Below are 23,732 nucleotides of genomic sequence, written 5' to 3' on the forward strand. Positions count from 1 at the left end.
CCTGTACCGCTTTGGTCAGTCCTTTAGTTCAGTCTCCTTACCCTTCACGTGGCAGAGAAAACCCCTGCTGGGCTCAGTCCCTGGGTGCAGACAGGAAGCCCGTACACATATAAATACAATGGGTTATTACTTCAAATAAACTGCATCTGGGCAGCTTAGAGAAAAATAGATGAGGGGGTAGGAAGAAGCTATAGGGAGGTGAAGGCCGAGGATTTAACTAAATTCTGTAGTTTCAGGGGTTAAGTGTAGCCTGTTAATCCCCCTAAGTATTCATGTCTACCTTTAAAAGTCTTCATTAACCAGTTTGACCAGGGGTTTCACAGTGGCTAGAGCATTGGCCAGGGACGCTGAGGACCCAGGCTTGAAACTAGCTCACCAGCTGAGTGTGGCTCACCAGCTCGAGTGTGGGGTCATAGACATGACCCCATGGTCACTGGCTTGAGCCCAAGGCCACAATGGATTGAGCAAGGGGTCACTGGCTCAACGGGACCCCCGTTTAAGGCACATATGAGAAAGCAATCAATGAACAACTAAGGTGCTGCAACTAGAGTTGACGCTTCTCATCTCTGTCCCTGTCTGACTAGTCTTCATTAAGCATGGCTCCCACTTTTTTTTTTTTCCTGTATTTTTCTGAAGCCGGAAACGGGGAGAGACAGACTCCTGCATGCGCCCGACTGGGATCCACCCGGCACGCCCACCAGGGGGCGATGCTCTGCCCCTCCGGGGAGTCGCTCTGTTGCCAACCAGAGCCACTCTAGCGCCTGGGGCAGAGGCGGAGGAGCCATCCCCTGCGCCCAGGCCATCTTTGCTCCAGTGGAGCCTCGGCTGCAGGAGGGGAAGAGAGAGACAGAGAGGAAGGAGAGGGGGAGGGGTGGAGAAGCAGATGGACGCTTCTCCTGTGTGCCCTGGCCGGGAATCGAACCCGGGACTTCTGCACGCCAGGCCGACGCTCTACCACTGAGCCAACCGGCCAGGGCCGGCTCCCACTTTTATCTACCATTCCTTTGGTTTCAACCTTTTAACTGCATCTGGAACAAAACCACAGCTGGAGCTGGGGTGGGGTGGGTGGGTGGGTGGTGATTGTTTTGTGGGCTGAAATCAATGGAATGGAATGAAAGTGAATGGCATACAGTGTCAGAAGACCTAGGTTCTAGTCCAAGTTCTACAATACAGCTAAATAGACCCTCCTGAGGACAGTGGCCTCCCCAGGCTGGACAAGGTCTGGTTCTTTGCGGCCTGGATTAGTTTTTACAAATCTACAACAAATATTAACCTTTGGAATTTAGGAGCAAGAAATCAGACTTCTTAGAAATTCCCTAAATTATTAAGTTATTCTTAAAATATTTCGTCCTTCATACTCTTTCCTTATTATAGGTATCTGCAAAAATTTTAATAGGAATACTGTACTAATAAAGAACAAGAGCCTGGAGGGAACACACACTGGAAACGCCAGGGAATATTATTGCATAGTATTCAAATAACATGACATTCAAAGATCCTAGCAAGGTTAACAGGACGAGAAGCACAGATCAGATTGCCAAGTTAAATTTATTTTGCTTCCAAAGCTTGTAACTTGGAACACCACTCAGAGGATCTGAACAAAGTATACTGTGTATGAACTTACTTTATCTGCAAGAATAACTCATGGTTTGCAGCTCACAGAGCTACAGATACACACTTACGACTTAACAATCACAAGTGAGACCGATAACTGACCATTTCTCTCCTACATGCTCCAGTCCTGGGTCTTTTCACCTTCAACTCAGCATGCTAGTGTTTCTTGCTCTTGTTTTATATATTTATTTATTTATTTTATTGATTTTTGGAGAAGGGGGGAGAGAAAGAAAAAGAGGGAGAGGGAGAAAGGGGAGGGAGAAGCAGGAAGCATCTACTCATAGTAGTTGCTTCCTATATGTGCCATGACCAGGCAAGCCCAGGGATTTGAACTGACGACCTCAGCATTCCAGGTTGATGCTTTATTCACTGCGCCACCACAGGTCAGGTCTTGTTTTTTATTTGATGAAGATGGATTCCTTCAAATAAGTAACAGCTCTATGCTTTTAAGCTTTAGTATTCACGATAATATTAATGCTTTTTCTCATTTCCTCAACTGATTTTTCTGGAGATTCCAGATTCAAAAAACACACATTTCTTTAGAAATGCTAGGAAGGGGTTCCCACCTGGAAAACAGTTCAGTCCTGGCCCAGTTCATTCCGCATCGTGCTGTGAGGGCAGTGTGGAATAGTGGCCAAACGAGGCGTGTCAGACTCATGCAGATCTTACAAGTCACTGAACCCCTCTAACTGTCCTCGTCCATAGAAGGAAGAGCCCATCACCAACCTCCAGATCTGTGGGGCAAAGTAAACAATGCAATATATTTTTAAGCGCCAGACCAGCTCACCACACAGATGGTTTAAGAACTAAGAACTCCTACTTTAAAGTAGGCTATGGCAGGCTCTCTGGGTCTTTGGTTTACAAAAGTATATTCTGCAACCCCTTTGAAAGAGACAGAAAGAGCAGCAGGTTAGCATCAGAGACTTGGGTTCAGAGCCTAGCTGCCTCTTCTTTTAAGTGTCTGATCTGTGGCTTCATCACAAAACAAGACCACTGAATTGTAAGGCCCCAAGAACATTAAGAACTTAGAACAGTGCCTGGCGGGGAGAGCTGGCGCTCTGTCCTTTCCTCTCCCATTCCTTGGAAGAGTCACGGAGCCAAGGAAAGGCCACCAAGAAACAGTTTTCAACGCACAGTCAAGGCAGAAAATGACCCAGTAGAGGCCACAGACAGAAAGACCTCTTCTGGGATTAGTCCCACTTTAATCAAGTTCAAGGAAAAAAAGATTCTGCCAATTCCATAAATTAGAAAGTGTGGATTACAGAAAAAGCTCTAGTTACTCCAATTCTTGAAACATCAATTTGGGAAATATTTACTATGAGATAAAATAGATTCAGAGGGGCCCCTGCCCTCGAGTAGCTCATAGTCTAGAGCACAAGGCTGCCTGGGACGCACCAGGCTGACAGGGACACCAGGGCCAGAGCCATTCCTCCTGGCTGGGAGCCAGGCCTTGCAAAGGCATGGCCGGGTTTGTAAGCATTCACGCAGAAGGGAGGGCACACCACAGGCGGATGGCCTGAATGCGGGAACGTCACACAGCCTATGGAGCCAACTGCCTGCCAGACTAGGAGAGGAGAGGAAGGTGAAGATGGAGAAAGTGAGTTAGGACAAGGTTATGAAGGGCCTTAAAAGCCAGACCAAGAAATTGGACTTTATCCTGAAAGCAATATAGGTAGTCCATTTGGGGTCCCCAGTCCATTTTCAGTAGAGTTCATGTATCAGAAACATCTGTTGTAAAAAGGGACATTGTCATTCTCTTTGTTCCTCTCCTGAGGCAGCCTGCCACAGTTCCCGCTGCCTATCCAATAAGAATTATCTGGACATTTGGAAGGACCTCAGCCTGAAGTCCCTACAAGGACTTCAACCTCACATTTAGTCTTTACATTAAATTCCCCACACACCCTACAAAGGCTTCACAGAGGGCCCTTAGAGATCCTCCCCCATGTTATAATCGGAGGAGCTGAGGTCCAAGCAGCACAGCAGGTGTCAGCACTGGAGCCCAGCACTAGCCCTCCCACAGCCGCTCCCTCTGTGAAGAAAGGTGCAGGCCGCCATGTCTGTGGACCCTCACCCAAACGGCCATGGGCTCTGCAGAGTGCAGCCACCGGTGACAGATGCCCAGAGGGGCACCAGGATAAGCGAGACCAGAGACCCCACGGGCTCTCCCGCCCTCTGCCATGTGGGACCCGATGAGCAAGGCAGAGCGAGCAGCCTTGGTACTCAACACGCCACCCCCTTTCGGGACCTCAGTGCAGTTCCCTTGTCCCTTAACCAACTTTTAACAAAACTTAAAAAGCCTCCCACCCTCCAATCTCACAATACCCAACAGTAGTAAGAGTCCAGCTGCACTGGCTGAAGTATGGATGGGTGGGAGGCAGTCCCCACACCTGTCAAGCCCAGGGGCTCTGTGGGACAAGTCTGACAAACACTGGTCTGCAAGTTCCCAGCGCTCTTCTACTTTAGGACGCTCGGTTTCAATGCTCAAGCAAAAAGGTTAGTAAAGCGGGCTCAGAACCTATGTCTCCACCGAGCAAGGCACCAGAATCCTCTGATGTCATATTCAGGCTAGGAAAGAGCGGAGACGTATTCCCACCACATGAGGCTGGTCGAAGTGCTGGTATCCCCCAGTCCTGCACACACTCCTGAAGCCCGTCCCCAGGCCTTCTCAGGACTCAGGAAGAGCAAAAGCATCCTTAACTAGGGGAAAGAACCCTGCTTGTCCCTGAAATTACCATTCACCATCCGTCCGTCTGATTAAAGTAAGTAGCTGCCAGTTCCTCTAGAGGGCGCCTTCATCCCACACACTTCTAGGTACAGAGATCGTCAGGTCTGCTCCTCCTGAGAACCAGCAGAGTAATTCCACCCTGGACACCCGAGGTAGGTCTGCTGACTGCTGAGGACGATGACAGGCCTCACCCTCATGGCCAGCCCCCCTTGTCCCTCAGATACAACCATCCTTGTCCTCCCACTCCCTGGCCACCTTCAAGCATGAAGCCCTCAAAGACAAGATCCATTGGGTTCTTGCTTGCTTGACTAGCCCAGCCTCCTCTTCTAGCCTCAGGAGCCTTGGACCGTCAGCCTCCACAAGTTACACAGCTCCTCCTTGCTGACAAAAACTCGGAATCCAGAGATGCTAGGAGGCAGAAGGAGACCGCCCTTCCCCAGACTGCAAGCAGCTGCTGAAGGCTAGAGGCAGCCAGCAGGGTCCACAGAAAGCCTCCTCCACTCAGTCCTCCATGCTGTCCTCCAGCCACTTTAAATAGTGCACATCTCCTTGGTCCATGGGGAGACTGAAGAGCTCTGGGATTTCAAAAGGATGCACCAACCTTTGGAAAGAAAGAGAATCCTGTGAGTGGCTATGATTAGGTTCAGCCCAGGAGGTAAGACGCCCGGGCCAGCCTCACTTGTCCAGCCCACTCTGCTGCAGCCCACATGTCCGGCTCCAGAACCCACCACCCTGAGCCTAGGTTTTCCATCTGTCTATAAGTGGTGACTTGGGCCAGATGGCTTTAGCGTCTCACAGACATGGATTCAAATTCTAAGTCTGTCCCTTACTTGCTAGGTCACTGTGGACAGATCAATTTCTCTAAAGGCCTACAAGAGGGTGAAATAGCATCTACGGGACTGGGTAGCTGAGGGTTAAATGAGACAAGGTAGATAAACTCTTACCTGGCACACCAAAATTTAATTTCAAAATTAAAAAAAAATTACCGATAAGAACACCTTATATTTGCATAGAACTTTACCATTTAGTATTTTGTGCATATTCACTCAGTTGTCTCCTATCCCAAGTCTGTATTAATTCACTCAAGGTTAGTGAATTAGGTTAGCCTAATTGGTTAGCCTAACAAGGTTAGCCACTGTCTTTATCACTATCCCACTCTCATCACTGTGCCTTCCCCACACGCCCGCCCCCACCTCTGTACTCTCTCCTTCACCCAGAAAGTTCTCCCTGCTTCTGTTCCTCATACAAAAGCCTCTCCATCCCTCAAAGCCAAACTCAACCACTGACCTTTTCCAAGGACTCTTCCTTGACCATCCAAACCCACAGGAATCTCTCTCCCTTCTCCCATTTCTTTCACCTCACCCTTGCCACACAATGCAGGTTTTCTTCATTTTCCAGACTGAAGAAACATGAGACCTTGGATTTCAGTTCTCATCTTTCAAAAGGAAGTAACAATCCTCTGCTTCCTTTCTGCCAAATGCGGCACTGTCAAGTTCTCATGAGACAGCATGCCTAATGATCAGGACACGTGTACAGGTGCTTAACATTTGGAATGAGCTGGGTCATTTTATCCAGTGCTCCAGGATTATGAATTTTCTTGTTTCGTGAACAACTGGCCCAGTGTATGTGTCTTTATAAGCAGACATAAAGTATTCAGATACAGAGAGTAAGACATCTGTAACATGTTAGCAGTCACAGCTGTCACTGACGCAGCCCTTTATGTGTCTACTTCACGTAAATTCTTCCCCAGGCACTCGTATGACCCCCCTTTTATGGGCGGGGCAACCAAGCCACAGAAATTTAATCCGCATGCACTTAGGCTACAACCAGCAAGTACAGAAGCCAGGACTGGACCCTGAAGGTCAAGCTCTGCGGTTCACCATTTTGACCCTGAAGCTGTCCCTCCCCAGTTCAGCTGCAATTTCTTGGTAATGCTGGTTCTACCAAAGGTGCTTTACTCCCACACCTCTGCTAAGGTGGTAACCCAGGGCTTCTCTACCACTAGATCTGAGACCAGGGGGTAGCCATTATTCACAGACTCCTGGTGGGAGTGAAGGAAAGGGGTTTTATCATCCAGATAGGTAACTTTCATCCCTAGCTGCACATCAGAGTCAATCTGGTGCTTCTGAAGAATATATTTGGTTCCCATTCCAGATGAGTGAAGTCAACACCTGAAGTGGGGCCTAAACTGGTCATTTGAAAAACATCTTCAAGTGATAACAGTATTAGGCAGCATCAAGAATCACTAGTTCAGACCAGTGCTCTCAAGCTCTAAACAGGCACGGAATCACCTGGGGCTCACCTGAAGCTGCTGTTCGGTTCAATATGTTTAGGGTGAGCATGAGACTCTGCAGTTCTAGCAAGCTTCCAGGCGATGCCAGTTACTCTAAAACCACACTTTGAATGGTTAGACTTTAAACCAGTGGTTCTCCAAGTAAGGTCTACTGGTCCCTGGGGAACGCCAAGATTCTTTCAGGAGGTCCATGCGGCCAAAACTATTTCATAATAATACTAATTTGTTATTTATCTTTTCATTATGTTGACATTTGCACTACTGGTGCAAAGGCAATGGTGCTTGAAGCTGCTGGCACACACGCTCGCTCGCATGTGTCAATGCCACCGCACCAAACTGGGCTGGCTGTCATTGCGTTCTTCACCATGCGTGCCCCTGCATTCGCAAAAAGTCAAATTCACTTAAAGACATCCTCGACAAAGTGGTAAAAATAACTATTTTTATTAAATTTTGACCCTTGAGGGCATCTTTTTAGTACTATGTGACAAAATGGAAGCAGACATAAAGTACTTTTGCTGTACGCCTAAATGCAATGTTGTCTCAAACCTGTCTGATATTTTGGGTCACAAGCTATAACCAGACTTTCTCATAGAGCAGCATTTTAAAGCCTGAGTTAGCATAGCATACTTTGTCATTTTTACAAACTAGTTACTCAGATTTGAGAATTAGGTAGACATTTTCCCATATATAAATAAAGTGAGTCCATCATTCAAATAAAGACAATTTAAATCATTTGCTGCCAGTAAAAAAAACTTATGTTTTCCAGCAAAAATCAGAAGTTTGGAAAACTTGAATTTATCACCATGAGCTTTAAAAGTGTCCCAAAACTTAAAGATGGTTCTTATTCAGCCTGATTTTGCAAAAATGTAAAACAATGCTCTTCTTCTCACTTTTTTTGATGGTGGTAGTGGGGGGAGAATAAAGTTACTCTCCATAAAAATGCATTATTTACAACATTAATATCAATGGTTTCATAATTTAAATTTTTTAAATTTCTCATTTTAATTTCTAATACAGTAACTTTGATATAACTCACATAAACAAAGCTCTTTTGGGTCTTCAATAATCTTTAGAAGTGTACAGAGACCCTGAGACTAGCCTTTGAGAACCGCTGGTTGAAACGAACTCATTCTAGCCTCATTTGACATACGGAGAGTCTGAGGGACAGGCACATGTTTGGGGTCACAGGGAGGGCTGGTGACTAGGTTTCCTGCTTCTCAAGTTCATTCCCTCAATCCATAGCACATTCCTGGCTGAGAAGAGACGCCAGCATTACCTGACATAGCTGGACAGCACGTGGACCTTGGAAGTCTTTGTCTTTATTAACTGTAAAAGAAAAACAAAACACTGCTTCAGGACCTCAGCACAGCCCTGCAGCTCGCTGCTCACTCATCTGGCCATTAAGAAAGCATTCCCTCCAGGCCCTGGCCGGTTGGCTCAGTGGTAGAGCGTCGGCCTGGCGTGCAGAAGTCCCAGGTTCGATTACCGGCCAGGGCACACAGGAGAGGTGCCCATCTGCTTCTCCACCCCTCCCCCTCTCCTTCCTCTCTGTCTCTCTCTTCCCCTCTCGCAGCCGAGGCTCCACTGGAGCAAAGATGGCCCGGGCGCTGGGGATAGCTCCTCGGCCTCTGCCCCAGGTGCTAGAGTGGCTCTGTTCGCAACAGAGCGACGCCCTGGAGGAGCAGAGCATCGCCCCCTGGTGGGCAGAGCGTTGCCCCTGGTGGGCGTGCTGGGTGGATCCTGGTCGGGCGCATGCGAGAGTCTGTCTGACTGTCTCTCCCCGTTTCCGGCTTCAGAAAAATACAGGAAAAAAAAAAAAAAAAAAAGAAAGCATTCCCTCCAGGTCACCAGGCCCTGTCACTAGCTCACAAATAAACTCACACCATCTATGTGAGCAAGAACCTTGATCTGTTGATCTCTGCTCATTTCTCATTGGAACCTGGGAAAACTCTTGGAACTCGGTCTCATTCTTCTCCCAGCAAGGCCCATCACCACCCCCATCCTCACTCACCAACAGGATCTCAGTGGCTTCTTCTATTTCTCCGTTCCAGAAGAACCTGGAGAAGACAAAACCAAACTATGATGCTCACAACCAGCTCAGTGAGATGTCACACCTGGCCCAGTTAGGTGACTCACTGAGGCAGAAACGCTAAAATCTTTCCAAGCCCATATAAAAAAGTCTAGAGAGTTAGGCGAAGCACTACAGGTCACCTTGTCCAGCCACTGGAACGCAGGCTTCTAGCAGCTGCCCGAACATTCCTGGAGCTGAGAGGATCACTATCTCTTGAAGAAGTCCATCTACCTTAAAGGTTTCCACGCGAGGTGGCTTTTCTTATGGCGTGCCAGCGTCTGCCACCTGGTTGTTTTCTCAGCTTCCACATGAAGAGGCACCTCAGGAGAGCCCTGCAGAAACCCCTGTTTTCTCTCCTCCAAACCGGTGTCTCCAGCTCCTTTAACACTCAGGCTATACTGATGGTTTCCGGGCCCCACCCCGTCCTCTGGAATGGTGAAGCTTTTATCACTGATTCTCAAAGCTGAGTGCCCGTGAAAGGATAAATACAAGCACAGGAGACTTCAAGAAAGAAGTGAGCCTTCCAAGGTATGGAAACAAGTCCAAAGGCAATGATGATGTTCAAAAAAGAGTATGAGAACAACATCACATGAAGGAAGGCAATGAAATGTGGCCTGAAAATATCTGCATTGACCCAGGGCAAGCCTAAGATGACCTACGCACTGGCCCTGTCTCACAGAGCTGGGGGAAAAGGATCAATTACAGGCCATGTGAAGGGAATGCCAGGCTAAAATTCTATTCTGGGTCCCAAGCACTGGTTCCCAGACTGGCTTTATGGGAATCACCTATACAACTTTTCAGAACTTCAGAGACCCAAGCACCACTGACAGAGTAGACCTCCCATGGAGCTCAGGAATCTAAAGCAGAGCCAAATCTAGAAGCCACAGCAACAGATGACGTCGGCCACTGAGGCAATGACAGGGTCGGCAGGTGGAGGGGTTTTCACTATATAGCATTCTACTGTTTTGACCTTCAGAGTAGATATTATTCCCTCCACCTACCCCCTGCCATTCCCTCATTCTCTCTCTCTCCCCAGGGGGGGAAGGAGATGAGAAACAGGCTGATCAGAGCGATTAAGGCACAAGGCAAACCCTGCACAACCAGCAGTGGGGCGGGAAAACATTCTGATGAGAGCAGGGGTGCAGACCAGGCTTAACGAAAATGAAGGTGTTAATGACAGCAAAGATGGACAAGGCACAGAAACAGCCTGTCACACATGCCTGACTCGGTTTCCCAAAAAAATCAAAAAGCAATGGGAGTTATTTTCTCTGACATCCCTCGTTGGCTTAGTCAGGGAGGGAATGCCCAGTCTGGCTTCTCTGCTGACAGCAAACTAATTGATTTAAACAAAGAATGTGCAAACAAGATCCGGTTCCTAAACCGTAGGTTTTTGCCTCCTTTCTCTATACACAGCACATTTTTGCTTTTGTTCATAGATGACATAAATCCACTGGTTAATTTCCTTTGAATACAAATCAACAGTGCAGTGTTGATTAATTAAATGCCTCTGAGCTGTTCTTTCACGACTCCCCATTAGTGCAGTACCCCTTCCACCAGTTGGACCTGACCAGCGCTCCCACACCCTCCAGTGGCCACAGCAAAACTCACAGTGAGGAGGCCTTGGGCAGGATGTTCACAGAGCCAGCCAGCTTCTTATCCAATACAGACCTAAAGCAAAGAGAGTGACAGTCACTGGGGCAAGTGTCCAGGACCCCATGAGAAGGGACAGGGGACAGGAGTTCCTGGCAACTAGATAACCATTTGCAGTGCCCCTGCTGGCAGTTTTAAGGACAGGCCCCAGTCTTCCTGGGGAATGGGAATTACCTCTGGACGAGAAGAAGATCGGGTTTCACACCTGTCCCTGCAGTAGGATGGCTGTGTTACCTTATTGCAAGTTCTCATTCCAGGAGTAAGGGTTCAAGCACCTATCCAAGAGAGGCTGGTCCCCTTCATCCCACCCGACTCTCTGGCGATACAATGAGAAAATGGTTCACCAGGAGCCCCCAGCCCTTCCACCCAAGAACTCCCTTACTGCGCCACTTCTGTTTGTATCTCACAGACACGCACTGGACGCACTCGTGCTTCTGATCTATAGATACCCATGTGACCACACATGAGTATCTACACCCACACAAGTCCAAGGAAGAGCAGAGAAAGCATCATAACTTGTGTTTGTCTTTGGCAAATAAAGGCCCTTTTCACTTTTTTTGGTAAAAGTTACTTTTATAGCCCAAAAAGCACATCATCACCATTGTAGACCTCTAAGATTTTTGTTTTTGACCGAGCACAGGTTGGAATTCCTGGTCTGATAATCTCGGATTCCTGTGCAGTGCCCTGGTGAACACAGTAAAAGGGGCTTGAACTAGTACAGGTGTGATAGAAACAGGAGCACAATCAAGTCACCAAGTGACTGATGCACAGAAGTGTTCCCAAACATCAAAACCTCAAGCCCTCAGAATCTGGCAGGCCCTGACAAACCTTTCTCAGGTCTCAGACAGCTGAGGAAGCTGGTCTCTCATCTCTGAAGTGCTTGGCCTTTGCCAAATAAACCCCATTTGAGTCCTGCTCACTGATCCCTCCTTCCTCCAGCTGTTGCCAAGAGAACTGACTTACTTTCTCTTCCCTTGAGTACCAGGCTAAACAGTGCTCTCTATTTAAGGCTCCATGTTAATGTGGCATTGTCACCGCCCTCACTCCCTTGCAAAGTTCCAGGAGCTAAATAAATTCCTGACCATGAGGAGAGGCGCATGGCACAACCTTGTTTAAATAACTGCTCCAAGTCTTGTTCACTCAATCGTTTGCTGGGAAATTACACTTTATTGGTTCTGAAGGTGGCATGCAAACACAGGGAGTTAAGCCTCTAGAAAAACAATCCACTGCGCCATAGCCACACAACTAAAGACTCCCCTTCGACTTTCAGTTCAACTTTGTGGACCAAATACACTACTCAGCCATGTCAGAACACAGGAAGGAGAACGCTTTATGTACCGGCAACTATAAAGAAGCCCCCAAAATAACAGGCAGCCCTTAGACACACAAGGGAGCACGCAGAGGACTGCCCCACAGAGATGAGAGCAACAGTCTGCATCTGGAGGCCACGGGACCCAGAACAGGCAGGAACTGGGAGACCATCAAGGTGAATGGCTGGAATACCTAAGGCAGGAGCAGGTACACGCCCCAAACCTCCCAAGGCCTAGGCAGAAATAATGGGCTGTTTTTCTCAGGAAGGAGCAGTAAGTTTAGGCACTGGGGGCGGGAGGGAACAATGCCCTAGGAGCTGGTGACAGCCAAAGATATAAGAGAGAATTCATGCCCAAGTACGAGGGCACCCCGGTCTGTAGAATGTCCCCCAAACCACACTCACACTGAAAACAGGGCTGCTAATACCAATTCCTTGCAAGTGTTCCTGCAACTCCCACAAGCACAGCTAAAAAGACAAGAGAGGTTACTGTAAGAATCACAGTATTTGAGGAAAGTCAATATCGAGACAAAAATTTTTCCATAAGAGAATCAATTAATAGAACATTCAAAACCAAGATTTTAAAGTAAGTATAATTATGTATACTTGAAAGTTGCTAAGAGTAGATCTTAAAGTTTCTCACCCCCTCAAAATGTAACTGTGTGGGGTGACAGACATGTTAACTAACCTTAGTGTGGTGACCATTTTGCTATATATAATATAGCAAATCATCATTTGTACACATTAAATGTACACAATGTTATATGTAAATTCTATCTCAATAAAGCTAGAATTAAAAATAAGTATAATTAATATCTACAGAAATGTAAGACAAGGTTATTGCATCTATAAAATAAAATCAGATTATAACAAGATCAGACATGTATGAAACATGAGTAGTTGGTTATGAAAGAATTAGAAACCTTGAAAAGGAAAACTGTAATTGTTTAGACAAAAAACTCAACAGAAGGGCTGAACAGCGAAACAGATACAAATAAAACACAAATAAGAGAGAAGAATGGGCTAAAAAATTCTCCCAGTATGCAGAATAAAGGACAGAAAAATGTAAACATTTTAGTCATGGAGAACATATTCAACATCTAATATGTGTTTCAAGAAAAAGACACAGAAAGAATAGAGAGAGAAGATTTCACAAATTAACAGCTGCACATTAAGATAAAGAGAAAAGCCAAAAAATTTTCAGAGAGAATAAGTATTACCTACAAAGAATGACCCTGATAAACACCTGACTTCTCATCAACAACCTTAGATATAAGAAGATAACAGAGAACTCTCTCCAAGCTGCTACTAATCCATTCACCTGAGCTGGCCTTTCAACCAGTTAGAATCCAGGCATTAGAATCACTTTCCTCCCAACACCAAACCTCACAGGTATCAGCTGAAGTTGTTCCTTGGCAGAGCCCAGAGAGGCTGATCCAGGGGTCCAGAGAAAAGACAGTTCAATATAGACCCTGGGTATACGAGAAGCATCAGGAGGGATTTCAGTTCCTAGCTGCTAAATACTATGGTTATATTTTAGATAAGAGCTGTTATCCAAAGGTAATGTTAATAAGGGGGAAATACACATTCGGGCTGGAGGAAAGAAAGATGGAATCAAATGCAAGGTTAGCCTGTAACCAACAATTTGGAGGCTGTGTGCTCGCAAAGACTACATTCAGCATTTCAAAACACTATAACCTAGTCTATCATTAACTTTAAGAATGCTGAGTTGTGAAGCAAGAAGGGAGTAAGTAGCCAAATCCATTACCCTCCAGCCCCAATGACCCTCTGAAAAGCTGCATCTATTAAAAAAATGAAGGGGGGAGGAATTTAGATACCACATTTATTGAGCGCCTACTACATTCAAGTTAGTGGGGTAAGGACTGTACATATTTCGTATCATCTAATCCTCACAATCCTGTGAGGAAGGTGACATTATCCTCTTTCATAATTCAGAAAACTAACGCTTAGCGAAGAAAAGCGACTTGCCCAAGGTAACACAGGAAGTGGTACAGCAAAGATTCAAACCCTGATCTGCTTACAAGTCCAGTGTTCCTTCCACCAAACCACAGCTGCTTCTAGAGATTTTCTCAATACAGGGGGCCCTCAGGTTACGACACAGTTCCGTTCCTACGACAGTAACATAACCAGAATTTTGGTGTAAGTTGAAACATACCCCAGCCTAAGTCACTTACCTATCTTAACACTGTTGTAAAATCACAGTCTAGAACATGAAAACACAACTAAGCCACAGACAAAGGAGGAAAAGAACATAAATACACTGCACTGCACACGTAGTGTACTGCATATTCTTCCACCGCGCAACCACACTAATTTGCCCACGTAGTCTGTAAGTACGGCGCTAATGGCGTAAGCAGAACACTCACATTTCAATTGTGTAAAATTTTTATGGGAGTAAATTTGAAACGTCGTATGTCAAGACTGTCAAAGTCTGAGGGCCCCCTGTATTTGGAATGGTCACCCTTCCTCTGCCTCACTTGCCATAGTGAGCACCTCTGGAACTAAGCAAAGAGATTATCTCTAAGAAGAGAGATGGGCCAGGAATTAGGAGATTTAAAATCTCAACAGGTAGGATTCCACCATTCTCTTAACACCTTGGGTGAGCCACACATCCCTCTGCACTCCCGTGCGCCACTCGGTATCTTCGGGCCTAGCTACAGGATCCATCAGATCATTTAGCCGCGTTCTTCGTATCACCCGAAGCAGAGAGCCGTGTAGCTCATCATTGGATGGATGGAAGCAAGAGAAGGGCCCCAAAGAGGCCCCTCTGGCACATCCTCTTAGCTCCCTGAGCCTCCTGGGGCAGCACCTAAGCCCCTTTACCATACCTGGCAATATCTCTGGCAATTTGCTCGTTGGGACAGTTGACAAAGACGACGGAGTAAGTGCCGGAGACATAGCTGCCAGTGACAGCTGAATGGAGCTGCAGGCTAAGGGTCCTGAGCATGGGGTATGTCAGGAAAGAAGCTGTCAGGATCTGAATGGTGGGAAAAAGCACAAGTCAGCAGTGACATGACAATTCACCATCTGCCGGCTCAAGCAGACTGGAACCGAGGCTGGGCAGCATTTTTCATATCCATTCCCCATCCAAAAAATAACCCCTTGGGACCCTGAGCTTTCGTATTTGGACAAAGTTCTCATGTCTAGATATTTCCTTCTGCATTTTGCAGGTGATGATAAAAAAAAATAGAGGCTTGGAAATCAAGAACATTGCTCAAAATCACACAACTTTTATTAATATTTGGTGAAGCCAGGATTAGGACTCAATTCTGGATGACACGAAATATATTCTTATGGCGATAACACCAACTAGCATCCTCTGAACTGCTATCATCCTGAGGAGAGTATAATGAATGATACACTCTTATATCAAATGATGTTTACAGAATTGATTTCACCTCCACTCATGTGTATGTGTGCCAGGCACTGTGGGTAGGCTAGGGGAAAAGGTAGCCTAGTTCTAAGGCAATACAATCTGTTCTAGTGACAGAGAGCTGGGGGTGGGGGAGGGAGGGGCATGGGGAAGGCTCGACCTGAGGGAGCAGGAAACAGCTTGGAAGAGAAGAAGCCATCTAAGTTGGGTCTGCAATAAGTAGGATTACAAGAGGAGAGGGAGACATGCTAAGCAAATGATAACATGTAGGCCCTGGCCGGTTGGCTCGGTGGTAGAGCGTCGGCCTGGCATGCGGGGGACTCGGGCACATAGGAAAAGCACCCATTTGCTTCTCCACCCCCCCTCCTTCCTCTCTGTCTCTCTCTTCCCCTCCTGCAGCCAAGGCTCCATTGGAGCAAAGATGGCCCCGGTGCTGGGGATGGCTCCTTGGCCTCTGCCCCAGGCGCTAGAGTGGCTCTGGTCGAGGCAGAGCGATGCCCTGGAGGGGCAGAGCATCTCCCCCTGGTGGGCAGAGCGTTGCCCCTGGTGGGTGTGCCGGGTGGATCCTGGTCTGGCGCATGCGGGAGTCTGTCTGACTGTCTCTCCCCGTTTCCAGCTTCAGAAAAATACAAAAAAAAAAAAAAAAAAAAAAGATAACATGTACGAACTCAAGAGGTATTTAGGAATAGATGAGATACACAGTCAGCACGGGGCTTAGTCTGTGGGTATGAGAGCAGAAGGAAATAAAACTGGCTAGATCTATGAAGACAGAAGTTAGGGCAAGGAGTTTTGCGTTTGTACTCAAGTCATAGGGTACTCTTGGAGATTTTTAAGTAGCACCGTAATAATGTAGTGGAAGTAAGGTACCAGGAGGGAGGATGGACAGTGACCAGAGAGAGCCCACTTAGAAGGCCATTACAATGATCCGGGAAGAAGACTGGAGGATCCTAAGATCAGCAGCGACAATGTGAGAGGAAAAGGCATTCAAGATACAATTTTTATTACTATTTTAGTGATAAACATTTAAAATGAGAAGAAATGAAAAGGAGTGGAGAACACCTTCCATTCCAGTGTTCTCTGCTTGGGGATATAAACGGAGTCATTAACAGGGACAGAGGCAACTTGCAGAGTCCCACTGTGACGTAAGCCAGGCCGAACAAGAGCGTGTTTCTCCTGCGTCCCAGCCCAGGGCTCATTCCTTGCTCAAATAAACCTCTGTGCTCCCACTCCTTTTATGCTAGCGCCTGAGTCCCAGCTCCCACTTCTTGGCAGGGCCTGAGCAGAGTTTTTATGTCTTTAGCTTCAGTTTGCCTAGAGGCCTGGGTTGGGTTTCTCATTCCCTCCCACTACCCCCACCAAACCACCAATTCAGCATACCTATCCTCTGAACTAAACCAGTAACCATGCAAGAGAAGAAAACAAACATACTTTTCAATGAAGCTTTTAGTGTGTGTGTGTGTGTGTGTGTGTGTGCGCACGCGCATGTGTGTTCGCAGTATGATTTAAATCCTAGTGCCAGTGCTGCTGACTGCCTATGGCCTTCAACAAGTTACTTCCTCTCTTATAAACCTTATCTAGAAACTGGAGATTACGACACTTGGGCTGCCTATCTCAGAGTTGCCATGGGTTCACACCAGATAGGAAAAAAATCTGTAATTACAAATCCAATAAAGAAAGGGGCAGTGCTTTGCTCATCACTGTGACCCCAGCACAGTTCATGGTACACAGCAGGCTCTCAATAAATACTTGTAGCCTAGTGAATTAACACACCAGCAAGACATTAAGACTATCAATCTTGTGAAGGAGGTCAGGCTTTGGAGTCACCCACTGTTAACAGTGCTTTTAGCAGAGAACTGAAACTACTGGAATACAGTAAGGGTTCAATTCCATGACTCCAAGGTGGCTTCTAGCACAGACTCCAAACAAAAGGAGCACAGCCTGTCCCCTAAACAAAGCCAATCCTCGGGAATATCTGGGGCATTCCAGCCAGCAGGTATCTGTGCCACGTAACTAATAAAATTAAACATAAACTCACCTAAAATGTATTCAACTCTTATATGAACTTAAGAGTCAAAATACTAAGCTCCTACATGTCTTGATGTTTAAGGAGTTCATTTCGCCTCCATTCATATGTGCATGTGCTAGGCACTGTGGGTAGGCTAGTGGAAAAGGTAGCCTAACTCCAAAGCAATGTGACCTGTGCTACTGAAACTGAGAGCTGTGCTCTCAAGTATTAGCTAAAAGAACCCTTAATTTAACAGATAAGGTAACTGAGGCAGAACATTCAGAAACTCTGTGGCACAACCAAGACTTGTATCCAAGACTGCTGCCTCCCATTCGGGACTCTCGGAACTGCAATGGGCACGCTATAGTGGGGTCCGGTCAGTTTCACTTGATCCAATGGTTCAGGAGGCAAATTTGTACCCCTCCCCCATGGGACATCTGGCAATATCTGGAGACAACTTTTATTCTCATGACTGGAGAAGAGATGCTACTGACAACTATTAGAGGGCAGGATTGATGCTAAACATCCTCCTGTTTTCTCATTGATCACACTGAAATACAGACAGTTGTTTACAAATGTCTCCTCCATCGGACATGTGCTCTTCAGTCTCACTCACTTCCGTATTCCCAGCACTTTACAACTCTCACAGGGAGTATGGGCTTGATAAATGTTTGCGCATCATATCAATAAAGTATGAGAAGCATAAAAGGTCAACTTGGAACCAAGGATGGCCTGCATGATATTAGAGAGTGACAGTATAAGAATGCAAATTGATAGAAAATACACACATCACAATATTCCCTAACAGGAACATTATAAGTGGGGAAGGATTTATAATCTTTAAAAGTTTTAAAAATAGCCCTGGCCGGTTGGCTCAGCGGTAGAGCGTCGGCCTAGCGTGCGGAGGACCCGGGTTCGATTCCCGGCCAGGGCACACAGGAGAAGCACCCATTTGCTTCTCCACCCCTCCGCCGCGCTTTCCTCTCTGTCTCTCTCTTCCCCTCCCGCAGCCAAGGCTCCATTGGAGCAAAGATGGCCCGGGCGCTGGGGATGGCTCTGTGGCCTCTGCTCAGGCGCTAGAGTGGCCCTGGTCGCAACATGGCGACGCCCAGGATGGGCAGAGCATCGCCCCCTGGTGGGCAGAGCGTCGCCCCTGGTGGGCGTGTCGGGTGGATCCCGGTCGGGCGCATGCGGGAGTCTGTCTGACTGTCTCTCCCTGTTTCCAGCTTCAGAAAAATGAAAATAAATAAATAAATAAATAAATAAAAGTTTTAAAAATATTTTCCTATTTATGTCTTTTACTATATGCCCTTTCTATTTTTATATTCTTTTAAAATATTGTATGTATTCTTTCAGTTTTGTATTTCATTCTGCTTTTCTCTTTGTCCTGGAGTATCTATCTGCATAGCCTCTAAGAGGTTATGGTTGCCTTTACAGTCCGCGAAACGGCAATGGGGGGCTTCAGAAACCACCTAGTTGTTCAAAATTTATAATCCACCTAGTTTTAAGGAATCCGTGAATATTCTGAATGCATGCATAATATTAAAAAAGTCAAGAAACTCTCTAGACCCCAAAAGGTTAAGAGGCACTAAAATGAGCCAACCCTACAGATGAGGAATAAGGGCCAGAAAGGAAATCACCCAAAAGTGATCATCAGAGTGCGGCTAGACACCTGGGCATCTGACTCACCCCCTTCCCCTCCAACACCTCCACCACTGGAGGTGCTCGGTAAACAGTCACTTCCCACCTTAACAGGGTAAGATACTTGAGATGAGAAAACAGAGCCCCCAGAAAAAACAATATGGTAACTTCAACATAAAGAATCTACCATGTGACTTGTATACAAGAACTCACCACCAGACTGACCCTGGTAGTGAAACACAGCCCCGTCACCCCTCCTCACAGAGCGAAGAAGGGGTGCTGGCCAGCTTCAGAACCACACCACAATCTCCGGACACCGAGTGGTGCCGCCAGAGACTTGACTGGCCATCCCCTTCCTGCTTGCCCCCAGCTCAAAATCCCAAGAGCAGTAAAGACTTTCTTCCTCCCTCAGTTCCCTGGTGGGAGGTTTAGGGCTGAGGGGGTTGGTAACGTCGTGGGCACTCACCAGGAGGCATATAAGGACAGAAAGCCGAGGGTAGCCTGGCAGAGGAAACCGTGAGCCCAGCCTATCCATGGCGTAGCTGGTAATTTAACAGCACAGCGGCAGCAAAGGTAACCTCCGACTGGGGTGAGGGAGGGAGGGAGGGGAGGGGCGGAAACTGAGGGTTTAAACCGCCTTCCCCGCCCCCTTCCCCCACCTGCAGCTCTAGGCCCCGCCCCTTACAGTCTGGCTGGAACTAGACAGTGGAGGGGGCGGGGGAAAAGGGAAGAATTTTCTCCGGACAACCCTCTCACCAACAACGTACAATCCAAACACCGTACGCAGACCTATAACTCTTACAAAAATAAAAACACTATTTTCCCCTTCTCTTTCCAACAACAAAAAAAGCATAAAATCCCCAGAGATGTACAGATAAAAAGACGTTTTCTTAGGTATACAAAACCTTCAGAAAGCAAAGCACACAAACACTAAGACACAGACACAGACCCTTCCACTTTATACAGGCCCATCCCGCCACCAAAACCAAGTGCGGCACCTGCTGCTGCTGTCCTGTCGGCCACATCACCCTCTCCGCCCAGGATCTCCTTCACATCCTCCTTGGTTTAGCGCACTCTTGCTCCCAGCTGCTCTCCCCTTGAACTCATTCATCTTTCCAGGCCAGCTGCTCTGTGCAGCCTTTCTCAGAGTTGATCCCAGTCCTCTGTTCCCCCTAGGCAATTGGTATACACTTCGGTTGCAACATTTAACATCAGCTATGGGGAGCTGCAAATCAGCAAAGTAGCAAGTCAATGACGGTTGCCCTTGGGGAATGCAGTTCGCTGTTGTCAGGGTTTCCAATTTTTTAATCCAGCTCTTTAACATCCTAATTTTTAAATGACATTTCTCAGACAAAAGAAGGGATTGATTGTACAAGGGCACAAGTAAACTTTGTTAAATTAAGGGAACTATTGTATATTGATTGTGGTGGTAGTTACACAGCGTTAAAAAATTCAACAAACTGTACACTTCAACTGGTGAATTTTATTGTACATAAATAGTACCTTAAACAAAAAGGGGTTGCAGAAGGGATGGTTGGAAATCAATTCAAAATTGTTTTAAACTGGGCAAGTCAAACAAAACACATCCATTAGCCAAATTTGGCCTGCAGGCTGCCAGTGCACAGCTCTATTTTAAATCTTTTCACCTGTCTTGTCTCATTCCCCGGGACTAGAAATTCTCAAAGATGTGACGCACATCCTAGCAAAGTGTCTGACAAAGTAGTTAAATAACTAATTCTAGCTCGCATCTTCATTAGCTATACAGATTCAGGCAAGTTATTTACCTCTCTGAGATAAAGGGTGGGCTAAAAGACCGTCATAGTTCTAAAGCAAGGTTTAATACAGCAAATAAACAAAAAGTGCTTTGTAAAATGTAAGACCATGTCAGCATTTCAGGAGCAAGTACTCTCATGGCAACTACCAAGGTAAACTCAAAATTGCCATTTGTAATCTGAAAAAAAGTTACAATAGGCCTGACGTATGGTGGCGCAGTGGATAAAGCGTCGGCCTGGAAATGCTGAGGTCGCCAGTTCAAAACCCTGGGCTTGCCTGGTCAAGGCACATATGGGAGTTGATGCTTCCAGCTCCTCCCCCTTCTTTCTCTCTGTCTCTCTCTCCTCTCTCTCTTTCTCTCTGTCTCTCTCTCTCCCTCTTTCTCTCCTCTATAAAAGTGAATAAAATAAAAAAAAAAAGAAGTTACAATAAATGAGATCAAGTGGTCCTAAGAAAGCCTTTATATTCAAAGTCCACTAAAATAAATCAAGACTGATCTTTTATACTGTTACATTAATAAGAAAGGCCACTGTTAATAATCATTTATTTACCTTAGATCCTGAGATGATGTCCCCAAGTTTAGCACAGGACCCCACACAGTTTAGGCTTAATAAATGTTTGCTGAACAATAATATGGATGTGTGGCTGGTGACTATAAGGAAGGTCACGGTCATGATGAAGGTGATGTTGGGGCAACAGGGGATGGCTGGCAAGAGAGGAATTGTTATTTGGAAGAAACTGCCTCTGGATTCTCTTCTTCAACTCTTTCCAAATTCAATTCCACAGCTGGATCCCAAAAGTTCAATTTTGCATTCCTAGTTTTGGCAGATTCTTCTTATCTAGTGGTCTTAGTGCCATTGCTTGAAGGTCCAGACTCTTCCTCGGGAGACTTCTTAACCTCTTTCTCTCTATCTGCTCCTCCTCCTAATAGGATTCAGACTTTTTTGTTGTTGTTGTTGTTTTTACAGAGACAGAGATAGGGACAGACAGACAGGAACGGAGAGAGACAAGAAGCATCAATCATTAGTTTTTCGTTGCAACACCTTAGTTGTTCATTGATTGCTTTCTCATATGTGCCTTGACCGTGGGCCTTCAGCAGACCAAGTAACCCCTTGCTCAAGCCAGCAACCTTGGGCCCAAGCTGGTGAGCTTTGCTTAAACCAGATGATCCCGTGCTCAAGCTGGAGACCTCAGGGTCTGGAACCTGGGTCCTCTGCATCCCAGTCCGACACTCCATCCACTGCGCCACCGCCTGGTCAGGCAGGATTCAGACTCTTGCTCAGGCTAAAATTCACACTCAGACTCCCCTTCAGACTCATTCTGTATCCATCTCCTTTACTCACACTTCCTCTTTATTAGGTGTCCTTCTCTTTCTTCAACTCTTTATTTTGAAGGTTCTTTTGCACCTCTTTCTAAGCATACAACAGTTGACTGAAATCTTCTTTAAAGGCCAAACTTTGATCCAGGAGAGTATCCATAATAATTGCCGCATCAGTGAGGTCTCAGGGTAAGTTGTAGTACAGCATTCAATTTCCTTAGGTTCATCTTTACCTCTGGTTTGGGGGACTTGTCTTCTTTCTCATCTACAGACTCATTACCACCAAAACTGGAAACCGGAGTAGCTCATTGATTTCACTTTCATCCAGATTGATGAATTTAAAGCCCATCTGTGGCCCTGGCCGGTTGGCTCAGTGGTAGAGCGTTGGCCTGGCGTGCAAGGGGTTCCGGGGTTCGATTCCCGGCCAGGGCACACAGAAGCGCCCATCTGCTTCTCCACCCCTCCCCCTCTCCTTCCTCTCTGTCTCTCTCTTCTCCTACCGCAGCGAGGCTCCATTGGAGCAAAGATGGCCCCGGGCGCTGGGGATGGTTCCTTGGCCTCTGCCCCAGGCGCTAGAGTGGCTCTGGTCGCGATAGAGCGACGCCCCGGAGGGGCAGAGCATCGCCCCCTGGTGGGCGTGCCAGGTGGATCCCGGTGGGGCGCATGCGGGAGTCTGTCTGTCTCTCCTAGGAAAACATGCACAATCATTCACAACATTGTCCCAAAGCTTCCACTAGGCTTCAGTAAGAGTGACTGGTTTTATATCATCAATCATCTCTCTTATCACTACCAAAGTGTCAGCAATGTTGTACTTGTTGCCAAGTCTTTCAAAGTAGGGAAAGTGTTGTTGTTTTTCTATACAGACAGTAAAGTGGTCAAACATATACTTGGTGTAATAACTCCTGAATGCTTCAATTAGAGGGTAGCAACTAATGATACTCTGAGATGTAATCGCCAGAAAAGTTTTTGTTTTGTTTTGTTTTCCCCCAAAAGACAGTGAGGTTAGACTCTTTATAAAGCAACCATGGTTTTATCTTTTTTGTCGCCTGCAGCATGGGCACAAACAAACTAAAAACAACGAGGAAAATCCTGTTCTTAGGCTTCCGGATGGCCGTTTTCCCTAAAAGTACACTAGGGCATGCACTTCCAAAACTAGCTCATGTCCCTGGCATGGAAGCCCCGTTGAGGCACATAGCTTCTATTCTTCCTCCCCAATTAACCACGAATTTCACAAACTGTAACGATTTCTAAACTTCTCAAGCCATCCCTGTTCACATGAAATTTACGTGGGTTACCCTTCCCAGTGGCTTCCATCAGCTGCTTGTAATGCCTTTGGAATGGTTAGGGATGGCCTTCAGCATCAAAGGCCGCCCCCTCCATGGTCTGGTCCGATCCCCGACACAAAAGGTTAACTCAGTCTCCCCTTTCTTGATGTTTACCTCACGGGGAATGCACAGCACCTTAGAGAGGTGCAACATTCCATGATCGCCTTCTTGTTCCTAATGGTACACAGGATTGACTCGCGCCCCAAAGCGCCTCACATCGGTTTTCCTCATGCCTTCTTCCAGTTTCTCGAGATTCTTTATCTTGTCTTCCAGAGGCATGGCCCTGCGCCTCCTCCTATTAAGTGTCTTACCCGGGATCAGGATGTCCATCGCCTCCGGTCCCCGCGGTAGCCTCAGCGGCCTGTCCCACTCCCGCCCTCGCAGCTGCCGAGAGCGTGGCATCGGAGCCAGTTGAGATAGCTCAACCTTCCGCCGGATCTCATTCTCACTACTCCGTTTGCCAGGCATTCGTTGAACCTTCGCACTGAACAGGCGCAAACCGACCGTAAAATTAAGACTGCGCGACCAATTCAGTGGCGCCTAACTTGTAGCCCGACTGCGACCCCGCAAACACTAACAACTGTTGGGTTCGGCCCTAACCGACCTACATCTCG

The 23,732-nt window shown here is 46.7% G+C and overlaps 1 protein-coding gene across 3 annotated transcripts; it reads right to left on the bottom strand.

Moving 5' to 3' along the window:
- Positions 1–1,531: 1,531 nt before the first annotated feature.
- Positions 1,532–23,423, bottom strand: LOC136324063 (protein CutA homolog). Of its 3 annotated transcripts, none has more exons than XM_066256370.1 (6): positions 23,233–23,423; positions 14,512–14,660; positions 10,312–10,371; positions 8,644–8,689; positions 7,909–7,958; positions 1,532–4,940 (listed from the first exon to the last, which is right to left on the bottom strand). In XM_066256370.1, exons 1-6 carry the CDS (start codon positions 23,269–23,271, stop codon positions 4,841–4,843), a joined length of 444 nt encoding a protein of 147 aa, XP_066112467.1. In that variant the 5' UTR covers positions 23,272–23,423; the 3' UTR covers positions 1,532–4,840. The 3 variants fall into 3 exon arrangements, with proteins under 3 accessions (XP_066112467.1, XP_066112465.1, XP_066112466.1); XM_066256368.1 differs by lacking the exon at positions 23,233–23,423 and adding an exon at positions 21,027–22,463; XM_066256369.1 differs by lacking the exon at positions 23,233–23,423 and adding an exon at positions 19,169–19,297.
- Between the last annotated feature and the right edge of the window lie 309 nt (positions 23,424–23,732).

Source organism: Saccopteryx bilineata, chromosome 2, assembly GCF_036850765.1.
Source record: "Saccopteryx bilineata isolate mSacBil1 chromosome 2, mSacBil1_pri_phased_curated, whole genome shotgun sequence".
Taxonomy (NCBI): domain Eukaryota; kingdom Metazoa; phylum Chordata; class Mammalia; order Chiroptera; family Emballonuridae; genus Saccopteryx; species Saccopteryx bilineata.